At 45.0% G+C, this 21,974-nt stretch overlaps 1 protein-coding gene across 2 annotated transcripts in view; it reads left to right on the top strand.

Moving 5' to 3' along the window:
* The window catches only part of fer1l6 (fer-1 like family member 6), a 68,613-nt gene that overhangs the window by 31,580 nt on the left and 15,059 nt on the right, over nt 1-21,974 (top strand). For both annotated transcript variants that reach the window (XM_026144799.1, XM_026144800.1), the window contains exons 13-30: nt 667-775; nt 921-1,167; nt 2,268-2,388; nt 3,672-3,772; nt 6,756-6,858; nt 7,197-7,316; nt 7,593-7,745; nt 7,844-8,015; nt 11,280-11,404; nt 12,326-12,460; nt 12,568-12,717; nt 12,794-12,901; nt 13,007-13,069; nt 13,195-13,293; nt 20,520-20,745; nt 21,299-21,447; nt 21,537-21,659; nt 21,759-21,801. In XM_026144799.1, the coding sequence (XP_026000584.1) occupies nt 667-775; nt 921-1,167; nt 2,268-2,388; nt 3,672-3,772; nt 6,756-6,858; nt 7,197-7,316; nt 7,593-7,745; nt 7,844-8,015; nt 11,280-11,404; nt 12,326-12,460; nt 12,568-12,717; nt 12,794-12,901; nt 13,007-13,069; nt 13,195-13,293; nt 20,520-20,745; nt 21,299-21,447; nt 21,537-21,659; nt 21,759-21,801 (2,347 nt within the window). The remainder of the gene's footprint in view (nt 1-666; nt 776-920; nt 1,168-2,267; nt 2,389-3,671; nt 3,773-6,755; nt 6,859-7,196; nt 7,317-7,592; nt 7,746-7,843; nt 8,016-11,279; nt 11,405-12,325; nt 12,461-12,567; nt 12,718-12,793; nt 12,902-13,006; nt 13,070-13,194; nt 13,294-20,519; nt 20,746-21,298; nt 21,448-21,536; nt 21,660-21,758; nt 21,802-21,974) is intronic.

Below are 21,974 nucleotides of genomic sequence, written 5' to 3'. Positions count from 1 at the left end.
CATCTAATGGGGCAACATCATGCTGCCTTTTTCTAAAGTCAGATAAAATTCCAGGACTTTTGGCAGGACTTGCAAACAGTTCATGATTTTAGTAGTTTTACTGACCTGCAATGTCTCCCTCTGGATGAGAGCATAGTGAAGCGTAAAAATGCATTTAGTAAAGTAATTAAGTATGGTTGAAATGTAGTCATACTTTAAATATTTCAATTTTATGCTGCTTTCTAGTTTTCTTCATTATTGTACTTCAAACCACTTTTTAATTGTTTAGATTTCTCCTTTCATGCAGATTTTAAAATATGGTTCTAGTGATTCTCTTTTGTGTCTGGGGATTCAAAGCGCTTTATGCAACATGCAGCATCCTAATAAATAGCCTAATAGCATCTAATTATGATTAAAAAGTGTAAATACATGTTTTACCATTTGTACAGTGCCACTTTTCATCTATTTTTCTATACAAAGGCACATGAGCTTGAAAATTAAACACAGGTTTCACATTTTTCTACACGCTTGTACCTGGTACTTGGTCCCTCGTGTATCACCTCACTGAAAAATTCTGGAAACCTCCGTGTCTCCAGATGGATAATTACTTTCTCCATTTAGGTTGTGCAAAAAGAGTATTGTGCAAATTTCAGAGAAATGAATACATGAAGATGTTTCTGTGTCCAGCTTAATGCAGACGACAATGAGAGCTTCCTGCTGTTTGGTGCGTTGTTTGAGGCCACCATGATTGACAGGAAAATTGGAGACAGGCCTATCAGCTTTGAGTTCTCTCTCGGTAAGTGGATGTGTGGAGTGTTAAGGAGTTTAGTGTCCTGCTAATCATTTAGTCACATAATCCAAACATGAAGAATAATACCAGTCTTGCATTTATGTGGTTAATATATAATGAAACTATCATTTACTATTCCTCCCACTATCAGGTAACTATGGTAACACCTTAGAGTCTGCCCCTCAGCCCACTATCAGTTTCACCAGTCCTGCAGTCCCTCGGAGGATGCCAAGAGTGCTGGATTTCCCAGACACTAGTGATGTGTTCGGCTCGTTCTCTCTCAGCACCTCCCCTAACAGTCCTACTTCCCCCCTGCTACCCAGAGAAACTCAAGACGCTGCCATGACTTCAAAATCCACCACATCTCCAGAAAAACCAATCATTGTGGAAGGAAACAGGTTGAGTCACTTTGCTGATCCTTTGAAAAACATTAAAGTTCTTGTGGATGTCAGAAACTCTGTTCTATGCACCAAAGACAGCACGTTTAATTTTCATTGGACAGTCATTGCAAACCGTGGATTTCTTTTTAAAATTTGCAATAAAACATAAACAGTGCCTTTATTAGAAAGCACAGATAGACAGATGGAAAGAGAGCGGGTGAGTGACATGCAGCAAAGGTTCAGCCAACAGGAAGTCACGCATCATAAGCTCTCAGTGTACTGGTCGAGCTACGTCCCTACCATTACCTAGGCTCACGAGCTTTGTGCAGGGACTAAAAGAACAAGATTTCCTATACAAGTAATGGTAATGGATTGGATATATATAGCGCTTTTCAAGGCACCCAAAGCGCTTTACAATGCCACTATTCATTCACTCTCACATTCACACACTGGTAGAGGCAAGCTACAGTTGTAGCCTCAGCTGCCCTGACAGAGGCGAGGCTGCCATATCGCGCCATCGGCCCCTCTGGCCATCACCAGTAGGCGGTAGGGTAAAGTGTCTTGCCCAAAGACACAACGACCAGGACAGAGAGCCTGGGGACCGAACCGGCGACCTTCCGGTTACAGATGCGCTTCCCAACCCCCTGAGCCACGGTCGCCCCCCCAAGTATCCGAAATGAGCTTTCTCCTGGCCTCTCACTTACTGACAGGGTGAGGAGTTCAGCTTAGAGTAGAGCTGCTACTCCTCCACATTGAAAGGAGCCAGTTGAGGTGATTCAGGCATCTGATTTGACCTCCTGGTGAGGTGTTCTGGGCGTGTCAGCAGGCCTTTTATCGCCTCTGTGATTCCTCACATAAGCTGGAGGAGGTGGCTGGGGGGGGGGATGGAGGTCTGGGCTTCTCCCCTGTTGTTGAATAAGAGGTTGCATGGATGGATGGATTAGGTTACTGGTGCTAATGATGTTAATAAAGGAGAGTCAATAATATTTAATAATAATAAATCACTCCTAGCCAAACCTATTGATATTAACAAATCATTAACAGTAGTGGACTGAAACAGTATCATTTTTTTTCTTTTTGTAAAGTTTCAAGTTTACAGTGTGTGTGTGTGTGTGTAGGTACTACATGTACTTGCCTCTGGAGAAGCAGAAGCCATGTATTAATGTGCTGAGTCACTGGGAAGAAAGAACCTACCGAATGCACAACTCAAACATGCTGGACAACATAGCAGTTCTTCTTGTATGTATACACACACACACACACACACACACACACACACACACACACACACACACACACACACACACACACACACACACACACACACACAGAGCGAAACACATCTCATCTCTTTCAGTGTTAGTTCCATGATTGTTAGTATGCAAATTCTTATTCTTGGGATGTAGGCAGTGACAGTTTCTGTATATTCCTGAAAGTCTGTGGTGTTGTCGTGTGTGGCGGCCTGTGGTGGAAAAGCAGTGCCTCTGAGGACCCTTCTGGCCACACCTGTACCTGCTTACGAACTGGTTTGGTGACTTTGACCAGGGGCCTGTGGGAACCCATGGCACACCTAGATTTCTGCCTGTACTGACCCTTATGCAAAATAGGTGGAATTAAGACACAGTTCCAAAAGCAAACACAACTGATCAGTGCTGAGAGTGGTCCTGTTGCTGAGGTTGGGATGATCCTGTAATCTCTTATGAACGACCTCCAACGCTTCTATGACTGGGATGCAAGTGAAGACAGATGTAACATCTCTCTCTCACTGTACATGTACTGTTTATAAAATTAGGGAAACATAACCTGCACAAACAAAATAATTTGCAGGACAAATGGTTGACATCAATTTTGTTCGATTTGAAGAAGGTAGGGGGGGCAACTTCACTCACATGTGTTTATAAGGTTGGGGAAACCTGCAGTCAGCTGAGACTGAAGAAGTCACTTGGATGAGTGACGAAACGTTTCTCCCACTGAAAATGTCCAGATGAACAGAATCAACCTTTTGGGATTTACTTACCTGGATGATTAAGCACGCATCAAGACGTTATTTTATTAAACATTTTAAAATGTTAGCAGCACAAACAAACATTTTTGCAGCACAAACCAGCACAAATGTTTGACATCAATTTTGTTTGATTCCATTAATATGGGGGGGCTGGTTGACCTCTAGAAATTTTTGTTAATATCTTTAAAATAATAGCGGCACAAACAAAAATTTCTGCAGCACAAACCAGCACAAACGTAGCACAAATGTTTGATACCACTTTTGTTGGATTTGAAGAATCTTCACTCTTCACTCACATCATATCTTAAAGAAATGGACTGTCAACAACTGATGTGTGTTGATGAGTGTGTTAAAACTTCATTCTACTGTATATTAAGACACAGTGACACTTGATACATTTGTTAAAGTGAAAAAGTGACTTGGCTTTGACTGACCTGATAACTGTGTCAACATATCACCTACACTCACCTACACTCACCTACACTCGTGAGAGAAACTTCATCTTCATGTCTTGCAGGAGGAGGGGGTGACAAATGCATGGGAGCTCCACAGAAAGTCAGATCCTGCAGCCGAGCTGCTGATGAAATCTGTCCTCCAGGACTTTTGTGCAGATGCCAGGTAATCACAGCAACTCTTTAATGCTACTTTGTGAGCTAACTGTCTCACGTGGTTCACTTCCTGGGAAAATAAAGGCCAAACAATCAACTTAAATAATTAATTTAAATTTGAATAAAAATGTATTATTTTATAGCACAGAGCATAGCAGCAAATGTGATCTGACATTACAAGTCAATAAATACTGAGAACAGAACTCCTACAGCAAAAACAGTTTACTTAATAGTTGTCATTGTTCTAATTTTAGACATTCAAACTCCATTGTCACATTTTAAGCCATGACAGACCTAACAGACATTAACTTTGTCCATGGAATTGAAGCTTAGAATGTCTTCATAATGACACCATCCTTCCATGCTGGAGACCAAACTCCTGCAACGCTTGTACGGGGACTAAATGGCCCATAACCCCAAATTCCTGAAACACACAGGGGGAACGTCATCCACCCCAGGGGCCTGGCCACCAAGGAGTTGTTTAACTAACTCAGTGACCTCATCCCCAGTGATGGGCAGTGATAGACGAATCAGCCCACTCCACTCATCTCCAAGTTCTGCTTCCTCTACAGAAAGGATTAAGGAGTTCCTCGAAGCATTCCTGCCTATATAAATTGCATTTATTACTTCTAGGCTGGACAACTGTGGGCTGGACACTTAGACAGTATGGGAGGAATTACTAGAAATTAACGAACAGAATATCCAATTCGTACATTTGAAGCAGGATTTTTATCCACTGGAGCTACAACAGATGGAAGAGATTTTCACCATTTCCCCTCTGTGGCTCCAGAGACGGAGGAGACACCGCAGTGAGAAGTGAGGCAAGCGGAGCGCCTTATGTGCTAGCTAACAAGCTAACCCATACAGACCATCTCTCCCCATCCTTTTTGTCGCCAATACCAGGACCTGCGCTAACAAGCCAGACCAGATCCAGCTGAACAGTTGTGTTGTGATTGTCACCGAGATAACAACATCCCCGACACTGTGGTGGAGCTTGAGAGCTGCTCTCTGTTTGATTACCTGGATACCATGGATCAGGGACTTTCTCACCAACCAGCCTCAGGTGGTGAGAGTAGAACAGAACATCATCCACCCTGGTCCTGAATAGGACCTCACTTGCACAAGTACTTTTACAGAGCTGTGATCAAGAGCATACTCTGCCACGGCACGACTGTGGGGTACGGCAGCCGCACAGCCCAGGACAAAAAAGACTTGGCCTGGTCAAAATGCCCAGTGGATTGTGGGGGGACAGCTAACAGACCTCAGTTCAGTGTCTTGATACATGCTCAATCATCCTGGTAACCTCCGTTACTGGTAATGGGCACAAACACGCTCTCAGAATGGTTGACTGGTTCACCAGCTGACATTCCAGATAGGATATCCACCACCTCCCTGTGGATGCCTGGCTAAGACAATCGGGCCAGGACTGGATCCGGAGTTTCGTCATATCCCATGTGACCAGACATCAGGTTATAATGAGCCAACTGGAAAAAAGTTTCCCAGCAGACTTTTGACATAACTGGGTGTGCTCTTTCTGTGTAGTGGTGTCTCAATACAGTCTGTCCCTAATAAACACAAAATGTGAAAATGTCAGGGTTATGTCAGTGCACATCATTTGACCATCAATTTTCATCGCTTGATCGAAGGCTGAGCTTAGAGTGTCGTCACAAGACCGTTCTAGTGGGAAATCTTTTCTGGAGCGAATCATCGCTTTTCATCCTCCACAAGGTCGGTGTCGGACAAGCTCACATCACCGGTGAGAGCAACACAAAGGTCTGATCCCTCGGTCCCATTTCCAGAACTGATGGCAGTGGTCTTCAGGTGAGGCACAGCTGGTCCAGGGCTGCCCAACAGACATCCGGGAATCACTTCCTTGCTGTCAGGCTTGCTGAGTGCTGCCACCTGGGTCTCCCCTGACAGCTGCCACAGCGACCATTCCCCCACAGGACACCGGCTTTCCTGTGCCGTGACCGAAACCATTCTTGGAATGACTGGGGCAGGTGTTATCTCCTTCCCCCATCTTGTGGAGCCTCACTGCAGAGCCTGGGTGAAGTGGTGGCACTGCTAGAGACCCAGCATGAACAATTAAATTTTCCAGAATTTCTGTCTGGCATTTGGCCTGGTCCAGCTGCTGCTGGTGCTCCTCCACCTACTCCTGATACATGGCAGGCAGCTCCACCATCATCTGCGCCAGCACCTTTAATCCGCTGCTTCTGACGTCTTTATTAATTCAGGCTACCAAGTACAGCAGTTGAATCTAAAGTGGATGTACAATAGAGGTTAAAGTCACTAGCACATCCAGAAACTATTCACAGTGCTTCACTTATTTCACATTTTGTCACATTACAGCGTTATTCTAAAATTGATTCACATCCAGCACCCCAGCCATACTGGTCACATGTAGGTGGCATCTATTTTTACTGTGACTCGGGAGGTAGAGCAGGTCATCTGCTTATCAGAAGGTTGGTGGTTTGATCCTTGACTGCTTCAGTCTGTATGGCAAATGTCCTTGGGCAACATACTAACCCCAGGTTTCTCGCCAGTGGATCTGAGTATGAATGTGTGTGAATGTTAGACAGGAACTACTTGCATAGAGCAGATAAATGCTAAATAAGAACCAGTCCATTTACCATTCACCCTATGGTTCTGTTTTTGTTGTCCTACCTTGACCAGTTTTTTGACTGGGGAAATAACAGCAATGTTTCAGGCAGGTTTTCCAAGTTTACCACCTTATTAAACAAAATGCAAACGATACGATCCTGAGCTTTTTGAACTACGGTCTCTTTGAGAAACTTGAGATCTTCATTACAGACTTTTCTCTTCCTGTCAGCACAAATGTTCTTTTCTTTATTTTACTTTAGTTTTGAAAGCTCAGTAATTGTTAACATTTTGCAGCAGTCTTAGTCAACACTGCAAACTAGAGAGGGCTGGAAAAAATTTGGAAAAAGAATTTTATTCTGTTTGTGCTAAATATGTTTTTGGCTGTTTGTCAGGAGTTTCATTGAAGCAGCGGAGGCTAAGTTGAAGGCTGAGCTGAAGTCGACTTATCTAACACAGCTGGACAAGAAACGCCTGACCATGTGTAAACAGGAGCTGGTAGGAAAACTAAGTACAATTCTTATCACATTCCTTTACATCTCAATTAACTTTTGTCTGCTTTTACCTCAGTACCTATGCAAAATGAACAACAAGCCTCACAGACCACCAATTATAATACATTTCAATCACATTGCAGACTTAAACTGTTTTGGATATTGATGTTTGTTGGCAAAAATGTCCAGTATGTAAGATATTTATTTACAACTCCTGGGCAGGTGCGACCAGATTTGCAGTTTAGTATTCCATATGCATAATGTGCATTACACAATCTTAACAACAGCGTACACAGCATTTATACAACACCGCATACAATAATGGATGTATGTGTATTGCAGGAAAGTATGATAGGGGAGGCACAGTCCCTGGTAGGGAGGAAGAAAAATGCTGGTGGTGTGAAAGAAATGCTACAGGACGCAGCAAAACTCACACATAAACTCCGCTTTCTTGTGGAGGAGGTTTGTATCTGTTAGTTGTCACAGGGATTCGTCTGATGGTTCTGGTTCTCTCACTGACATTGCAGAGTGTTTGTCTTGTGATATAAGGAAACTTCAGATGACTGATGCTGTGAAGTTGTATTACTGTATATAAGTAAAATAAATGGAAAAATCGAAGTCAAAATTGGGATGCAGGCACAGGAAAAAGTGTGAATTTTGAAATGTCTTTTTTTTTTTAATTTGCCTTATATATGACAACTTTTCTCATTCACACATGTACATCCTCACAATCTCTAGCCCCAGCACACAGTTCCAGACATGTTTGTGTGGCTGCTGAGCAACAACAAGCGTGTTGCATACGCCCGGGTTCGAACCAGAGACCTGCTGTACTCCAGCAGGCAGGAGGCCCGAGGAATTAACTGTGGCAAGGTCATAACCCTGTTTCTCAAGGTAAACTCACATACGCAGAACATGTCTTATCCATAGGAAGGCTTCCAGATGAAAAATAATCTCTGTGTGTGGATGTGTGTGTGTCTGTGTGCACGCAGCCTCCAGGTAAGCGTGTTGCAGGCTTATCAGTCCAAGCGAAACTGGATGTGTATCTGTGGTTTGGAGCTTGCAGGGACTCTAGCCACATGCTGGATAACCTGCCTGCAGGATTCACTCCAGCTACAGGGGGCGCTGATGCCAACAGCCCTCCCACACACTTGCACTGCGAAGGTGAGACTGAAGCTAACTTTTGCAGTGTCTATTTACCTTGTTTTATCTATTGTGCTTTTGCAGTGTACAGGCTTTCCATTTCTTTTGATCACTACCTAGAACCAGAAATCAGTCCATACTGACAAGACAGTTTCCTGCGTTATGATATGTAGAGACATGGAAAATATGTACATAGTTTCCAGGTCTAAAACGTGAAACCAGTGTTTCAAATGGCTCATAGAATTCATTGAAAACACAACCCTATAATTGTCACGGACTCAACTCAACTTAAATAAAAGTGCTTAGGTGTAGAAACAAACACACTGATAAGTCACACCAGTCAGCTCAGGGCAGCCCCATGACTCACCAAGGGCTACTGGGCCCTTGAACAGCAAATACACATCATACCCCAAAACTTTCTGTTGTACTAGGACAAGGACATCTCATCTTGCATATGAAGCAGAGGAATAAGCTTGGCAGCTAAGAGACCATGGCCATAATGATGACAACTTGGTCACACCTAAGAAACTGGTACTATGATATGACTATATTTCAGTTCCCTGACAGGAGATTAGTCGACACAGAGTCTGAGTCAAGACTCAGTAGTAAGTCCAGGTCTACACAGCTGGTGGTTAGGTACTTCTTCTTGCGCCTATGTTGATGGTGAAGGGACTGAAGCAATCAGCACGAAGACCAGAGCTGTTTTGTCCAGTAGGCAACACTTCACCCGTTGCCTACTGGTGGTGGTCAGAGGGCCCGGTGGCGCCAGTGTCCGGCAGCCTCGCCTCTGTCAGTGCGCCCCAGGGTGGCTGTGGCTACAACGTAGCTGCCATCACCAGTGTGTGAATGTGTGTGTGAATGGGTGGATGACTGGTTGTGTAAAGCGCTTTGGGGTCCTTAGGGACTAGTAAAGTGCTATACAAACACAGGCCATTTACCATTTACCATGAATTTCAGTAATTCAAGTTTCAACAAAGACTTTTTAACAGCAGGACTCAGACCAAACCAGCACAACAGTATAATCGGTCTGCAGTGGTACCATGAGCTCACTTTTGAGAGTCTTAGCCACCTGTATTCCAGTCAGAGCAGCACCGAGCCCGAGAAGACAACTTCGTTTGAGATGACGGAGACACGGGATCTGGCCATCACGGGTGAAGTGTGAATATTTCCATGGAAACATGTGATCCTCAGATAAGTTACAGATTCATTAGTTTTTTCTGTGTCACAGAACACATGCACCTCAAAAGTGAGAGTTGGTGACTCTGTAACTCGTGGCATATTTCACCTTGGTAAGGTAGGTCCTGTCGGCTCCTTCTTCTACTCTGTTCAAGTGGCAAGAAGGGTACTGTGAGAGGTTCGTGTGGCCACACTGGCATGGTGTAGAAGACTGGGCAATGGTTATAACCCAAGGTATCATTGGGACAATCACTGCGTAGCCCAAGCATTGACTTTCATCATTGGCTTGATTAAAGAGTCAGCCGGAGCTAATGTGGTTGTAGGCAGGAAGTTGAGCCACAGGAAGTTGAGCAAAGGTCTTCACATACCTTACACCTAGGAATGAAGGCTAAGTGTACTGCCTGGTAGTAGGAGGCCATTTAGGGGAGTCATGGTGAGTCACATGGTGAGGTTTGAAACAACTCCTACTAGTCTACCACTCGATACTGGTTAGCACTCTAACTAAACTGGAAAGATTTAAAGTAAATTTGGGATGAAATATGGCAGAGAAGCTAACCCTAGAAGCTAACGGTATAACGAGTCAAGTGGGCTCACTGCACCCTGAGTCGGCTGCACCAACCCACCACGCCATGCTTTTTGACCCGGTAAGTAGTCCTGTGACGACACATCGTTTATTCAGTTCTTTGGTCTGATGCAGAGCAGCCTGTGTTGCCCTCCAAAGTCACTGACACCTGCAGAGATGGTGTTCAACAGAAGGTACAAAGAACTCACCTTCAACAGTTGAAAACAAAGGCGGCTGATACCCCAGGGAAGCCTTGAACGATGAGAGCCCTGCAGCTAGCTGGGAAGGATTGGAGGACACCACACACCAGCTCGCTGCTGGTCTGCAGGGAAAACCAGAGGAAAGACTAGCCAGGGGTCCCGGGACAGTGCAAAACTCTTTCCATATACTGGAGGTGAACTGGGGACCACAATCCGACACGAAATCGATGGTTGTTGGTGTGAGACAATCATTTATCGTCTGGATCTTTGCTGGGTCAGCCCTAATTTGTCCTTTCTCAACAATGTAGCTTAAAAAGGAGACGGAGTCAACGTGAAACTTTCATTCCCTCCACAGATAGGTTATCTAGGAGATGCTGCAGCACCAAACGGATATGTGACTCGTGTAAAGAAAGAGATTTGGGAAAAATCAGAATGTCATCTAAATAAATGAAAACAAACCTATTGAGGTAGTGTCTTAGCACGTCGTTGAGCAGGGCTTGGAAAACGCTCACCAGCTGAGCTTCCTGTTGGACAAGAGAGTGCTGAACGGAGTCCAAGCACTCTGTCATAACCTTTGAGCAGACGGACTCAAAAGCGAGACCCAGGATGCCAGTTCAGCGAATTTATTTACAGTGAAGTGCAGGTACTATTTACAGTGTCTATCAAAAGGGGAAAAATCCACAGTCTCTATTTACAATAGTCCGGTAGATTTATCCTCCGTCTTCAAACAGGACCGTGAAACGGGATCCTCTCCTCTGAACAGAACCGTCCACGAGACAAACATATCAGTCTCCTGGACAGAAGAAAGGATGGATGAGGAAAAGGGAACATGGAAATAGGTAAACAGACTTACAGATTGGAGGTGAGTATCTACTGCAGTTGGTTTAACGCTCAAGCGATGGCTGAAAGAACGTCCTCTGTATTTAAAGGAACGTCAGATGAGGAACAGGTGAGTTGATTACTGCAGGTGTGTCACTGGTCAGAGGGAGGAGACCCAGGGGGATCGTGCCCCTGGAAGATGTGGTGTGGTTATCGCATACACGCACATACACAGAGAGAAAAGAGAGAGCCGAGGGAGAGATGGCAGGAGTACCAGGAGGAATGCATGATCATGACAACTCAACTGCATTGAATTAAATGTTTCCTTCTGAAAGCAAAACTCTTGTAATACACATGGAAATAATTCAACTACAGCAATTTATGTGTACCCACCATTTAGAGACAACGTTGACATTGCACCTGTAGTAAACCCTAACAATAACTTTTTAACAAACTTTCAGTTTTGTTCTGGACCAGGCAGTTCATCCTTAAGGTTTTACATTTCCAGCTGTGTCTGTGTGTCTGCAGAGCAGCATCAGTTCCAGTTGAGGTGCCACATGTATCAGGCTCGTGGCCTGATCGCTGCTGACAACACTGGCTTGTCAGATCCCTTTGCTCGAGTCACCTTTCTGTCACACAGTCAAACCACCAATGTAAGTGTGTGTGTGTGTGTGTGTATGTGTGTGTGTGTGTGTGTGTGTGTGTGTGTGTGTGTGTGTGTGTGTGTGTGTGTGTGTGTGTGTGTGTGTGTGTAAAAAAAATTAAAGGAACACTTAGAAAAAAGATCTCCGCAGGGAAAAATAATGTGGTATCTACACTAATATGCACTGAGTAATGTGTTAGTAACAGCAAGATGCCACGACCTACAGAGGGCTGATTTCAAAGACCCCAAACACCAAAGTAATAAAAGGAAATCAAAACGATGCAACGGTTCTGTAAAGGTTCTCAATCATGCAGGTCGTGGCGATCTAAAGAGCTTGGAAAGAAAAGCGACCAGACTTCTTTAAGTTTCTTGAAGATGTTCACCTGTCATCCGAGAAGCTTCTTCAGTTCTAAGAGCAATTGGTAGAGCGTCCCAGATTTGGCACCATGAAGCCCCAGAGGCATTTGCTGTTTGCATCTAGAGACTGATTAAAAAGTATTCCTTTAATATTTTTGAGCAGTATATTTTGTCTGTTTATAACATGTGTTTCCATTTGTGGAAAGATGATAATTAGGTAATAGATGATAACATGGTTCATTATAATATGTCCAAATGGTGGTCAGACGGTTAAAAGTTTAAAATGGACACACAGTGCTTTACAGATGTGTATGGGACTATGTAGCCATAAATACTCCTTCATGGCAGCAATATGTCCTGGTTGGCTTCGTTCGGTAGGTTAATGTGCCCTGCCAAATTGTAAATGTCAAATTCAAGTACCCCAGTCTGACTCAACATTTGAGGATATGCTGGAAAAGCAGTTCTGTTCCAGGAAGGTCCAGGACCTTCCTGGACTTCCAGAATTTGCTGCTTTTGTTTGCTTTCAAGCTGGTCGTGTCCAAGTCTGATTTGCTTGGTGATACTGTGTTGTCAGATTATCAGTCAGACTCTCAGTCCTACATGGAATCAGTGTTTGCCAATGAGCCATCTGCTGCTGAGTGGAGATTTGCAGTATATCCAGCGAGAGCCACCACATATCCTCATAGAGGTGTATGATGACGACGCATTGGTAATCCCTAATTCAAATAAAAGACGCAATCAAGTTATTTGAACTATTATTTTTAGCTATGTTCCTGCCTGACTCTCCCCTCTCTGAGCTCACTCTGGTGTGTGCAGGGAAAGGCTGAGTATCTGGGTGCCACAGTGGCAGTGCCCGAGGTCTGTCTGTCCTCTGCTCCCTACACACCTCCAACTCTCCAGTACAACGCTCTGCACTGTGGCAGCCAGCCAGGGGGAGAATTGCTGGCTGCATTTGAATTGCTGCAGGTCAGTCTTTTAAATAACCATACATGCTCCATCATAATATTGCATGAGTGACTCCTGACTTATTATGATTGTGTAGATCTCACACTCTGAACAGCAGAGTCTGCCAGACTTAGAGGAACAAGATGGAGGCATCTACACAGTTCCTGCATATATCAGGCCTGTCCTCAGCACCTACAGACTAGAGGTTTGAGTACATGAATGTGTGCACGTGTCTGGATTTGAGACTAGTAACCCTATCTTTTTTCTCACCCCCCCAAATAAATATATAAAAACTGTATTTTTTCAATAGGTATTATTCTGGGGTCTGAGGGAACTGAAGAAAGTCCAACTTCTGTCTGTGGATAGGCCACAGGTACAAACACAATCTTTACAATGTACCTGTGTTCTCTCTAGGACCTGATATGCTGGTGTCCAGGATCACAATATGCTTAATTAATATCTGCCAGATATTAATACTTAATATCTGCCTTTCTCTAGGTCATTATAGAGTGTGCTGGTAAGACGTTACGCTCTTCTGTTATTCAGAAGTACAAGTCCAACCCAAACTTCACCACACTCGTTGATGCCATCGAGCTGGTAAGACAAACAGATCTCTAACATTTTAAAACTGGAGCCCAGCCATTACCCAGGGCTGCTACTGATTTTCATTTTGCATCAATGATTTTCAAATAATCAAGATGTGATTGAAGTTCAGACTTTCAGTATTATTCAGTAAACTAATTAGGAATTCGATCCATTTTAAACAGTACAGTGTAGTGTGGGTTATAGTATCTCAGTTTATATCAGCAAATATAGCACAAGATACAAAACTGTTTGACGTCATTACTACACAACATGATCTGGTTGACTGCTGTCCATTTAATATCATATTGTTTTACTCACTGCTTACTTTATTTTTTTAAATAACTCTGTAATTACTTAACGTGCATTACTACCTTCACAGTAAACACAGGTGAGACCCAAGTGCTGCTACCAATGCCACAGTCAGAAAGTAGCTCAGCTGGAAGGTCAAGTTTGTGACCTCTACCGAATCCTGGAGAATTAACTTCTGACAGATTCATTCTTCATTTCGAAGCAAGTCGTGTTATTTCCGTTCACAAAGAGGACACATGGTCCAAGTTTTGGAGCCAAGTCTCGAGTGCACACCTGTACCATGCAAACACTTTTTCTGTAACATTTTTTCTAAAATCAGAACACAATTTGGTAAAAAAGTTATTTCATTTAGTAACCATCAACAGCTCTTTAGAGACTGGCATTTTTCTCTGAAATGTACTAAAATCACTCGACTACTCAAGAACAAATAATGTAGTCGTAGTTATAAACTTTTTTTTCCAAAATATTTGGACAAAATATATAACTGAATTAATACTTAATAATCAACTGACTGTACTTGTGATACGTAACCATCTCAGGACCTGTCATGCAGTCATTGAGACTTTCAGTCTTAGTTCTACTCGATCTCACGGCTACTTTTAATTTCTATCACAGAATTCCACAACATTTCTTTATTTAGCACATGACCCTTTAAAGTCTTTAAAGTCTTGCAAAAACTAAAAGGGAAATGCGACACATATGGCACGATCCTGGGTCTTATGACCCAGCGGTTTTTCTTGTTTTATCATTTTGTATTGAGTCCACCTTGTCAGTTTACAGTCCTTGTCCCTCGGTGGATATGTTTAGCTTTTGGTTGTTAGATCTCCCCGTGTCTTTGCTCCTGTATCTTCCTCTGTGTATCTGTGTTCATATAGCTCTGAGTTCCTGCGCCTTGTTTCCCCTCGTGTTTTATTCCATGTTTCCCCAGCCGTTATCTCTGTGCCCTCTCTCTCTGCATCTCTGTGTTCTTCCTGTGCTACGTTTAAGGTCCACGTACTGGGTCAGTATTTTCAGTTCCGTGTCCTTCCTGTCTCGTTGTGCGTAATTGTCCTCAGCTGTGCTCGCCGTGTGTTCCCACATCCCTCATTACCTTCTGTGTATTTATGTCAGAATCTCCCTCTGTTCTGAGTCGCGTCGTCCCTCGGTGTTGTGTGCATTTCCCCGTGGTTTACCCGTGCCTCCTTGTGAGTTAGTTTTAGTTTGTCCCAGTATAGTTTCGTATTGCCCTTTGCCTCTCTGTTAATAAAGTTTTGTTTTCCGTTTACGAGTTCAGCGTTTAGGTCCAATCCTGCCTGCCTGACAATATACACTGATACATAGGAACATTTACCCATATCTAAGAACATAACAACCAAGCCGTTATCAACCGTCATATATTCATGTTCAAGCTGTCTTCAAGTGAATCCATGATCATTTTCAAGTTTTATAGCTGCAGCTTTTTGAAATTCTAACATCCTAGAAATCACAAGACTTTCCACATTCACTGCATCAGGACAAATTCAAGATTTCATACAAAATGGAAATCAACTTGTTTTCCGCAGACACCCACATGTTCTTATTAACCCTCTCGAAGCAGTAGTTAAAAACTAACAACCTGATTACCCCACATACATATTAGCAACAAAAAGTTTAATTTGAGCCTGAGAGGGTTAAACATATTCTCTGTTATATCGAGATCCCTCCACCCTGTTACATATTCCGTATGTATGGGGTAGGACCCCCCCTGGGTCCTGGCATGTGGATACTTCTTTAAGACACTCTGGCTGGCCTGGCCACGCCCACAGCTTACCTATAAAACAGCTGTGCGACCTGAAACCGGTGATCATTTGATCTGCACTTATCCCATACACATGGAATATGTAGGAGTGAAGCCTCTGTTACTCAGTGAACCAAGGTTACAGAGTAACCGCACGTTCTCAGGTATCTGTGATTATTTCCACATGATGTGGCTGTATGACTAATATGCCCTGCTGTATATGTAGCCCTTAATGTAGCCACATACATAGCTAATAATAACAATAATACTAAAAATAATATTATTATAAGATTTTTTAGTAATAGGATTAAATTTGGAGCCTCTATTCTAAAGAGTTTTCTTTTTATTGTTGTGTTTTTAGAAAAAACAAATTAGACAGATTCAGATTGGATCAGGCCCAGAGTTTATTTCCCAGCTCATGCTGTCTGGATCTGTTCATAATCGCTTCATTTTTCCAGACACAGTCTGCTTACTACACTAAAAATGTCTCATCCTCCCAAAACTAAAATCTAATGTTTAAGATCTCTAAAACCTAAGACATGTCTCAGGCTCATGTCTCATGGCTTCACTGATTAACAGAGGGGGTAAAATTAAAGCCATAGTGTACTTAAGAAGAAGTACAAATACTTGTGTTTCTTAAATAACTAATCATTTGATTCAGGTGTGTTGACCCAGGGTAATGTCTAAATCCTGCAGGACACCGGCACTCGAGGCCTGGAGTTGCCCACCCCTGCTTTATGTAATGTAACTCTGACCACGAACACCACAGCCACAATAAAGATGGGTCTAAAAATCTATATTATTTATTTATTACTGATACTCATTAGGGAAACAAAGACAGTAGACACTATTAGAAACCTTTCGTACAGAAAACTCAGGGTTAATGCTGAAGTAGCTCAGAAAGAGAAGATACGAGATGACGTTGGAGGAGCAGAATCCAAAAGAGGCTGAACAAACCTGTTGTCAACTAAGCAAGGAGTTAAAGGCACATCCATCCATCCATCCATCTTCATCCGCTTTATCCGAGGCCGGGTCGCGGGGGCAGCAGCCTAAGCAGAGAAGCCCAGGACTCCTCCTCCCCAGCCACCTCCTTCAGCTTATCCGGGGGAATACCAAGGCGTTCCCAGGCCAGCCGAGAGATATAATCTCTCCAGCGTGTCCTGGGTCTGCCCCGGGGCCTCCTCCCGGTGGGACATGCCTGGAACACCTCACCCAGGAGGCGCCCAGGAGGCATCCTTGTCAGATGTCCGAACCACCTCAGCTGGCTCCTTTCGATGTGGAGCAGCAGCTGCTCTACTCTGAGCCCCTCCCGGATGGCCGAACTTCTCACCCTATCTCTAAGGGAGAGGCCAGCCACCCTTCAGAGGAAGCTCATTTCTGCCGCTTGTATCCGCGATCTCGTTCTTTCGGTCACTACCCACAGCTCGTGGCCATAGGTGAGGGTAGAGACGTAGATCGACCGGTAAAATTTTTATTTTTTTTTTATTTTTTGTGTCCCGTTTGGATCTTTAGCCATCAGAATTGTTGTCTTAAGGCCAAGAAAGATGCCAAGCGGATTTATTTTACCAAGTGGATCATCATGGCCTTGCCATATTGGTCCATTTGATTGACCTTTATTATAATTATGAATTTATTTTATTTTCAGTTGCTACAAACGGGACAGACATGACTGGGGGATAGGACAGGGAGAAAGAATGAAAGAAAGAGAGGGAGAGAAAGAAAACCAAAGGGGAGAAGAGACGGTGAGAAGGGGGGGAAGAAAGAAAGAAAAACAAACAAACAACAACAAAAAAACAAACACCTGGGTCACCTGTATGGAGAAAAAAAACAGAAGAGAAAGCAAACAACAAAGAGCAACATAATAAAAAACACGGCACCATCACAATAGACTAGCTAGCAGTAGATATCAGTAGATGCTAAGTAATAAACGATATTGTGCAGCACGCAAGATAGACAGCGTACAATGTGCTTTGAGGCAGCAGCCAAGAAAGCTGTAGTCCGCGTCTGTGAAGACCCGTGTGTACACCTGTGTGCATACCTGTGTGGATCAGCATGCTTGCATTCCACAGGTTTCTCCATGTAATGATCTGCTAGGGAGTGTGGGGGAGCCACAGCCCCGTCCTCCAGGGCATGAAGCAGGTATGGAGGAGATCAAAACTCCAGACATCCAGAGGCCCCCAGAACACAAGAGACCAAGGAAGACCAACAGAGGGGCAGCTGCGCCACTGTCCCAGAAAGAGCTGAGGAGAGTCCCAGATGAGGGCTCACTCAGCAGCCGCGGAGCAGAAGCCAGGGGGAGTTGCAGTGACGCGCCCGTGAGCTCCGCCGGCAGCCAGCCGTGCCTGAGAGACCGAGCCCCAGGCCGAGAGGCCGGGGGCACCCCACCTCCGAAGTGGCCCGAGCGAGCCCCAGGCTCCAGGCCCCGATAAGCGGCCGCCAAGGAGTGAGCCGGTGTGTACCCGGACGCCCACCCCCAGACACAAAGAACCACCAACGCACCGACACCTGAGGGAGTCCGCCACTGGCAGGGGAAGTGGTGGTGGGTGGAGATAGGCCTCCAAACCTTGGAGGGCCTGAGATGTCCCCAGAGAGGTGGCGCCTGACACCCAACCTGACATATAGACACAGACATACAGGCACACACAGACACAAACATCCATTCCCACCCTCATGCTCTCATATGCACTTACTCCACACTCAACCAACGTGGAGACAGACATAAAGAGACGCTGTACACACGATCACACTCCCCAAGCGTACTCTACAAACCGGGTCTAGGTACCCTTGCCCCTGGAGGGGGGAACTGCACCCAGACCCAGGTGGTGTTACCCTTTTCCCTGCGGTGGGGGGAGGCAGACCGCCCCGACTCCGCAGCAGCAGGGAGGCCCCACACTCCAGACCGCAGTCGGACGGCCAACTCCTCCTCCTAGCCCCCCCGCTCCAGCAGGCCGCAGAGAACGGGGGTGAGAGAAGACTCCAAACCTCCCTCCACCCGCTCATTGTAGTGTTGATGCATGTGTGTTCTAAGGTGCATTTAAAACCCAGGAGGGCATGGAGCTACCTGCCAGAGAGCAGCAGGTAAGCGCATAGTCCCTCCTGCTAGCCCTCAATGTCTACATGTATTCAAAATTGAAAGGTGGGCAACGACGCCAGGGGTGAGGTGTACACCCTGATGGTAATTTGGATTCCGTGCATCGTGCCCACCCCCAAGATCCTATATGTATGTGTAATGAGAGTGTGAGTAATGTGAATGTCTAAGTTGTGGGATAAAATTGAGGCAGAGGCAGCCAGAAGGGGACAGGGGACGGGGGGGGGGGGGTAGCCTCCTCTGCACCCTGGTGACATACCCCTACTCCAAGGCCCTGCATGTGTGGGTGGTTGTGGTGGAGCGGGAGGAGGGAGGCAGCTGGAGATGGGGAGGGAAGGAAGGGAGGGGCAGGTGACCCCTCCCTGGGGCCAGCTCCCCCGCTGACCCCAGTAGGCACTCCCATACTCCGCGACCCGCCAGGGAAAGGGGGCCCGGTAAATTGAGAGCTTCGCTTTTACACTCAGCTCCCTCTTCACCACGACGGACCGGTGCAGCGTCTGCATTACTGCAGCTGCAGCCCCAATCCGTCTGTCGATCTCCCTTCTCCCATCACTCGCGAACAAGACCCCGAGATACTTGAACTCCTCCACTTGGGGCAGGAACTCATCCCTGACCCGGAGTGGGCACTCCACCCTTTTCCGGCTGAGAACCATGGCCTCAGATTTGGAGGTGCTGATCCTCATTCCCGCTGCTTCACACTCGGCTGCGAACCGTTCCAGTGCGAGCTGGAGGCCATCACCCGATGAAGCCAACAGAACCACATCATCTGCAAAAATCAGAGATGAGATTCTGAGGCCACCAAAGCGAAAGCCCTCCGCCACTTGGCTGCGCCTAGAAATCCTGTCCATAAAAATTATGAACAGAACCGGAGACAAAGGGCAGCCCTGGCGGAGCCCATCACCCACCGGAACGAGTCCGACTTATTGCCGGCAATGCGAACCAAGCTCTTGCAACGGTTGTATAGGGATCGAATGGCCCGTAGCAATGGGCCAGATACCCCATACTCCCACAACACCTCCCACAGGACACCCCGAGGGACACAGTCGAATGCCTTCTCCAAGTCCACAAAACACATGTAGACTGGTTGGGCAAACTCCCATGCACCCTCAAGTATCCTCGAGAGGATAAAGAGCTGGTCCAGTGTTCCACGACCAGGACGAAAACCGCATTGTTCCCCCTGTATCCGAGGTTCGACTAGCGGACGAACTCTCCTTTCCAGCACCCTGGCATAGACTTTCCCAGGGAGGCTGAGCAGTGTGATCCCCCTGTAGTTGGAACACACCCTCCGGTCCCCCTTCTTAAAGATGGGGACCACCATCCCGGTCTGCCAGTCCACAGGTACTGCCCCTGATCTCCACGCAACATTGCAGAGGTGTGTCAACCAGGACAGCCCTACAACATCCAGAGCCTTCAGGAACTTGGGGCGGACCTCATCAACACCAGGGGCTCTGCCACCAAGGAGTTGTTTAACTGGCTCAGTGACCTCGCCCCCGGAAATTGGCGGGTCATTCCCCTCATCCCCAGACTCTGCTTCCTCCTCGGAAGACGTGTCAGTGGGATTAAGGAGGTCCTCGAAGTATTCCTTCCACCGCCTGACAATTTTCTCAGTCGACGTCAGCAAATTAAAGTTAAAGGCACAAATACAAGGAATTCAATTCAGTTTTATTTATGTTATGTATATAACAATAATCCCATCAAGGCACTTTTATTGTAAGGAAAGAAACTACACAATAGAGTGAAAACCCCAACAAATGACTCCCTATGAGCAAGCACATAAACACAAGGTTAAATTTCAACAGCACATAGTAAAGAACCACAATGGTCTAAAATACAGAAGAAACCTCAAATCTCAAAACCTGGAGCCAGAGAGCACGACAGGACTGTTGGGTTTTCTCTCTATTGTTGAAGGGTATTTACCAATATAAAGTGTCTTGAGGTGACAGGTGGTGTGACTTGGTGGTCTGTAAATTGAATCAGCTATGATGAGGAAATACTGACCTATTTCTGCATCGACTGAATTTGTGAAAAACACAACCGTGTAACTGTGTACAACTTAAAAACCTGCACTCTGTTACTGTTCTGTAGGAGTTACCAGAAAATGAACATCTCCATCCTCCGCTCAGTATCACGGTTGTTGACTGGCGTGCTTTTGGTCGCAGTACGCTTGTTGGGAACCACATCATCAACAACCTCAAAGCTTTCAAACCGATTCCACTTCCAGCCCTTCCTGCACCCATACAGACACACAAACCACCCAAAGACATCAGCACCCCTGGACCTGCCATGACAGTAGAGCCACACAGTGCTGAGGGTAATGCTAGTGTGTGTATTTGTTCATTACATAATTATTGGTTATGACATGCATATTAATTCAACTAGTTATGATCCATATGCATTATGGAGAACAGTGGCAGTCTTGCAGAGGATGGTATTTTGCTGAGACTTTGGAAAAGATCACCTGACACAAAAGTACATAAAGAATACAAATGAACCACAAAATGACTATAAAGAGGTAAAAACAACAACAACAACAATGCAATTATTTCCACTGATGGCTGTAGAGGGTCAAAAGCAGCCACTACATTTTCCTGTAGAACTGACCATTCTTGTACAAAGCACGCATTGTGCTAGATTAACAACTTGCTTAATGAATAATTACTTAATTCATATTTAATTAAAGGACAATTAGACTGTGGTTCACGTAATAGAAATACCCTTTTTGGTCAACCTAGACAGACTGAATTACCTGATGTGTCCATGTGCCGTTTGTCCGATTCCCTCCTTCCACAAAGATTTTCTTTTGAGGATATTTCCAATAGTAGGTTCACATGACAGCATCCTAAAAGCTGCCTCTTGTCCACCAGGACGGTCACAGGATTCTCCAGAGACTAGTTCGGCTGTAGCAGTGGCTAACCAAGATTTCCGGATCACTGTAGAGGATGAACCCCTACCACCCGCTCCACCACCTGCTCCACCCATTCCTAAGCAAGAAGCCAGGAAGAAGAAGATGATAGTTAGTTCACACAATAAAAAATGTTTCTGTCAGTCACATAAACTGCTCTCTATACATTTTTCAAATATGTATACATGTTTTAAATCCAGGAGAGCAAGGCAAAGTCCACCCGTAGTCGTTCCACCAAACGCAGGAAGCGGACTATCGCAGATGAATCAGCTGAGAGTGTCATCGACTGGTGGTCCAAATACTACGCCTCAGTAGAGAGAGAGGTATCTAAGATTGCTGGGCTGTTGTCTAAAAAGATCAAACAATTATTTAAGTAATTTTAAAATGTGATGTGAACATATGCTTCCCTGATTATGTTCCAGATCAAACGACGGGACAACTCTCCATTTTCTGAGGTCTCCAAAGGTACATATGATCAGTGCTTTTTGAGCAGCTGCTTGTGTTTTGTTCAGGGTCAAGGGTCAGTATTAGAGGACCGGCTCCCTATTTTGCAAGGTGTGAGTGACACAGTTTACAAAATTTGGGAAAATTGAAAAATCTGAAATTATCAAATTGGGTAAAAACTCAATCTTATAAGA

The sequence above is a fragment of the Astatotilapia calliptera genome, chromosome 16, assembly GCF_900246225.1.
Source record: "Astatotilapia calliptera chromosome 16, fAstCal1.2, whole genome shotgun sequence".
Classification (NCBI taxonomy): Eukaryota; Metazoa; Chordata; class Actinopteri; order Cichliformes; family Cichlidae; genus Astatotilapia; species Astatotilapia calliptera.
This window is presented reverse-complemented; position numbering and strand designations above follow the sequence as displayed.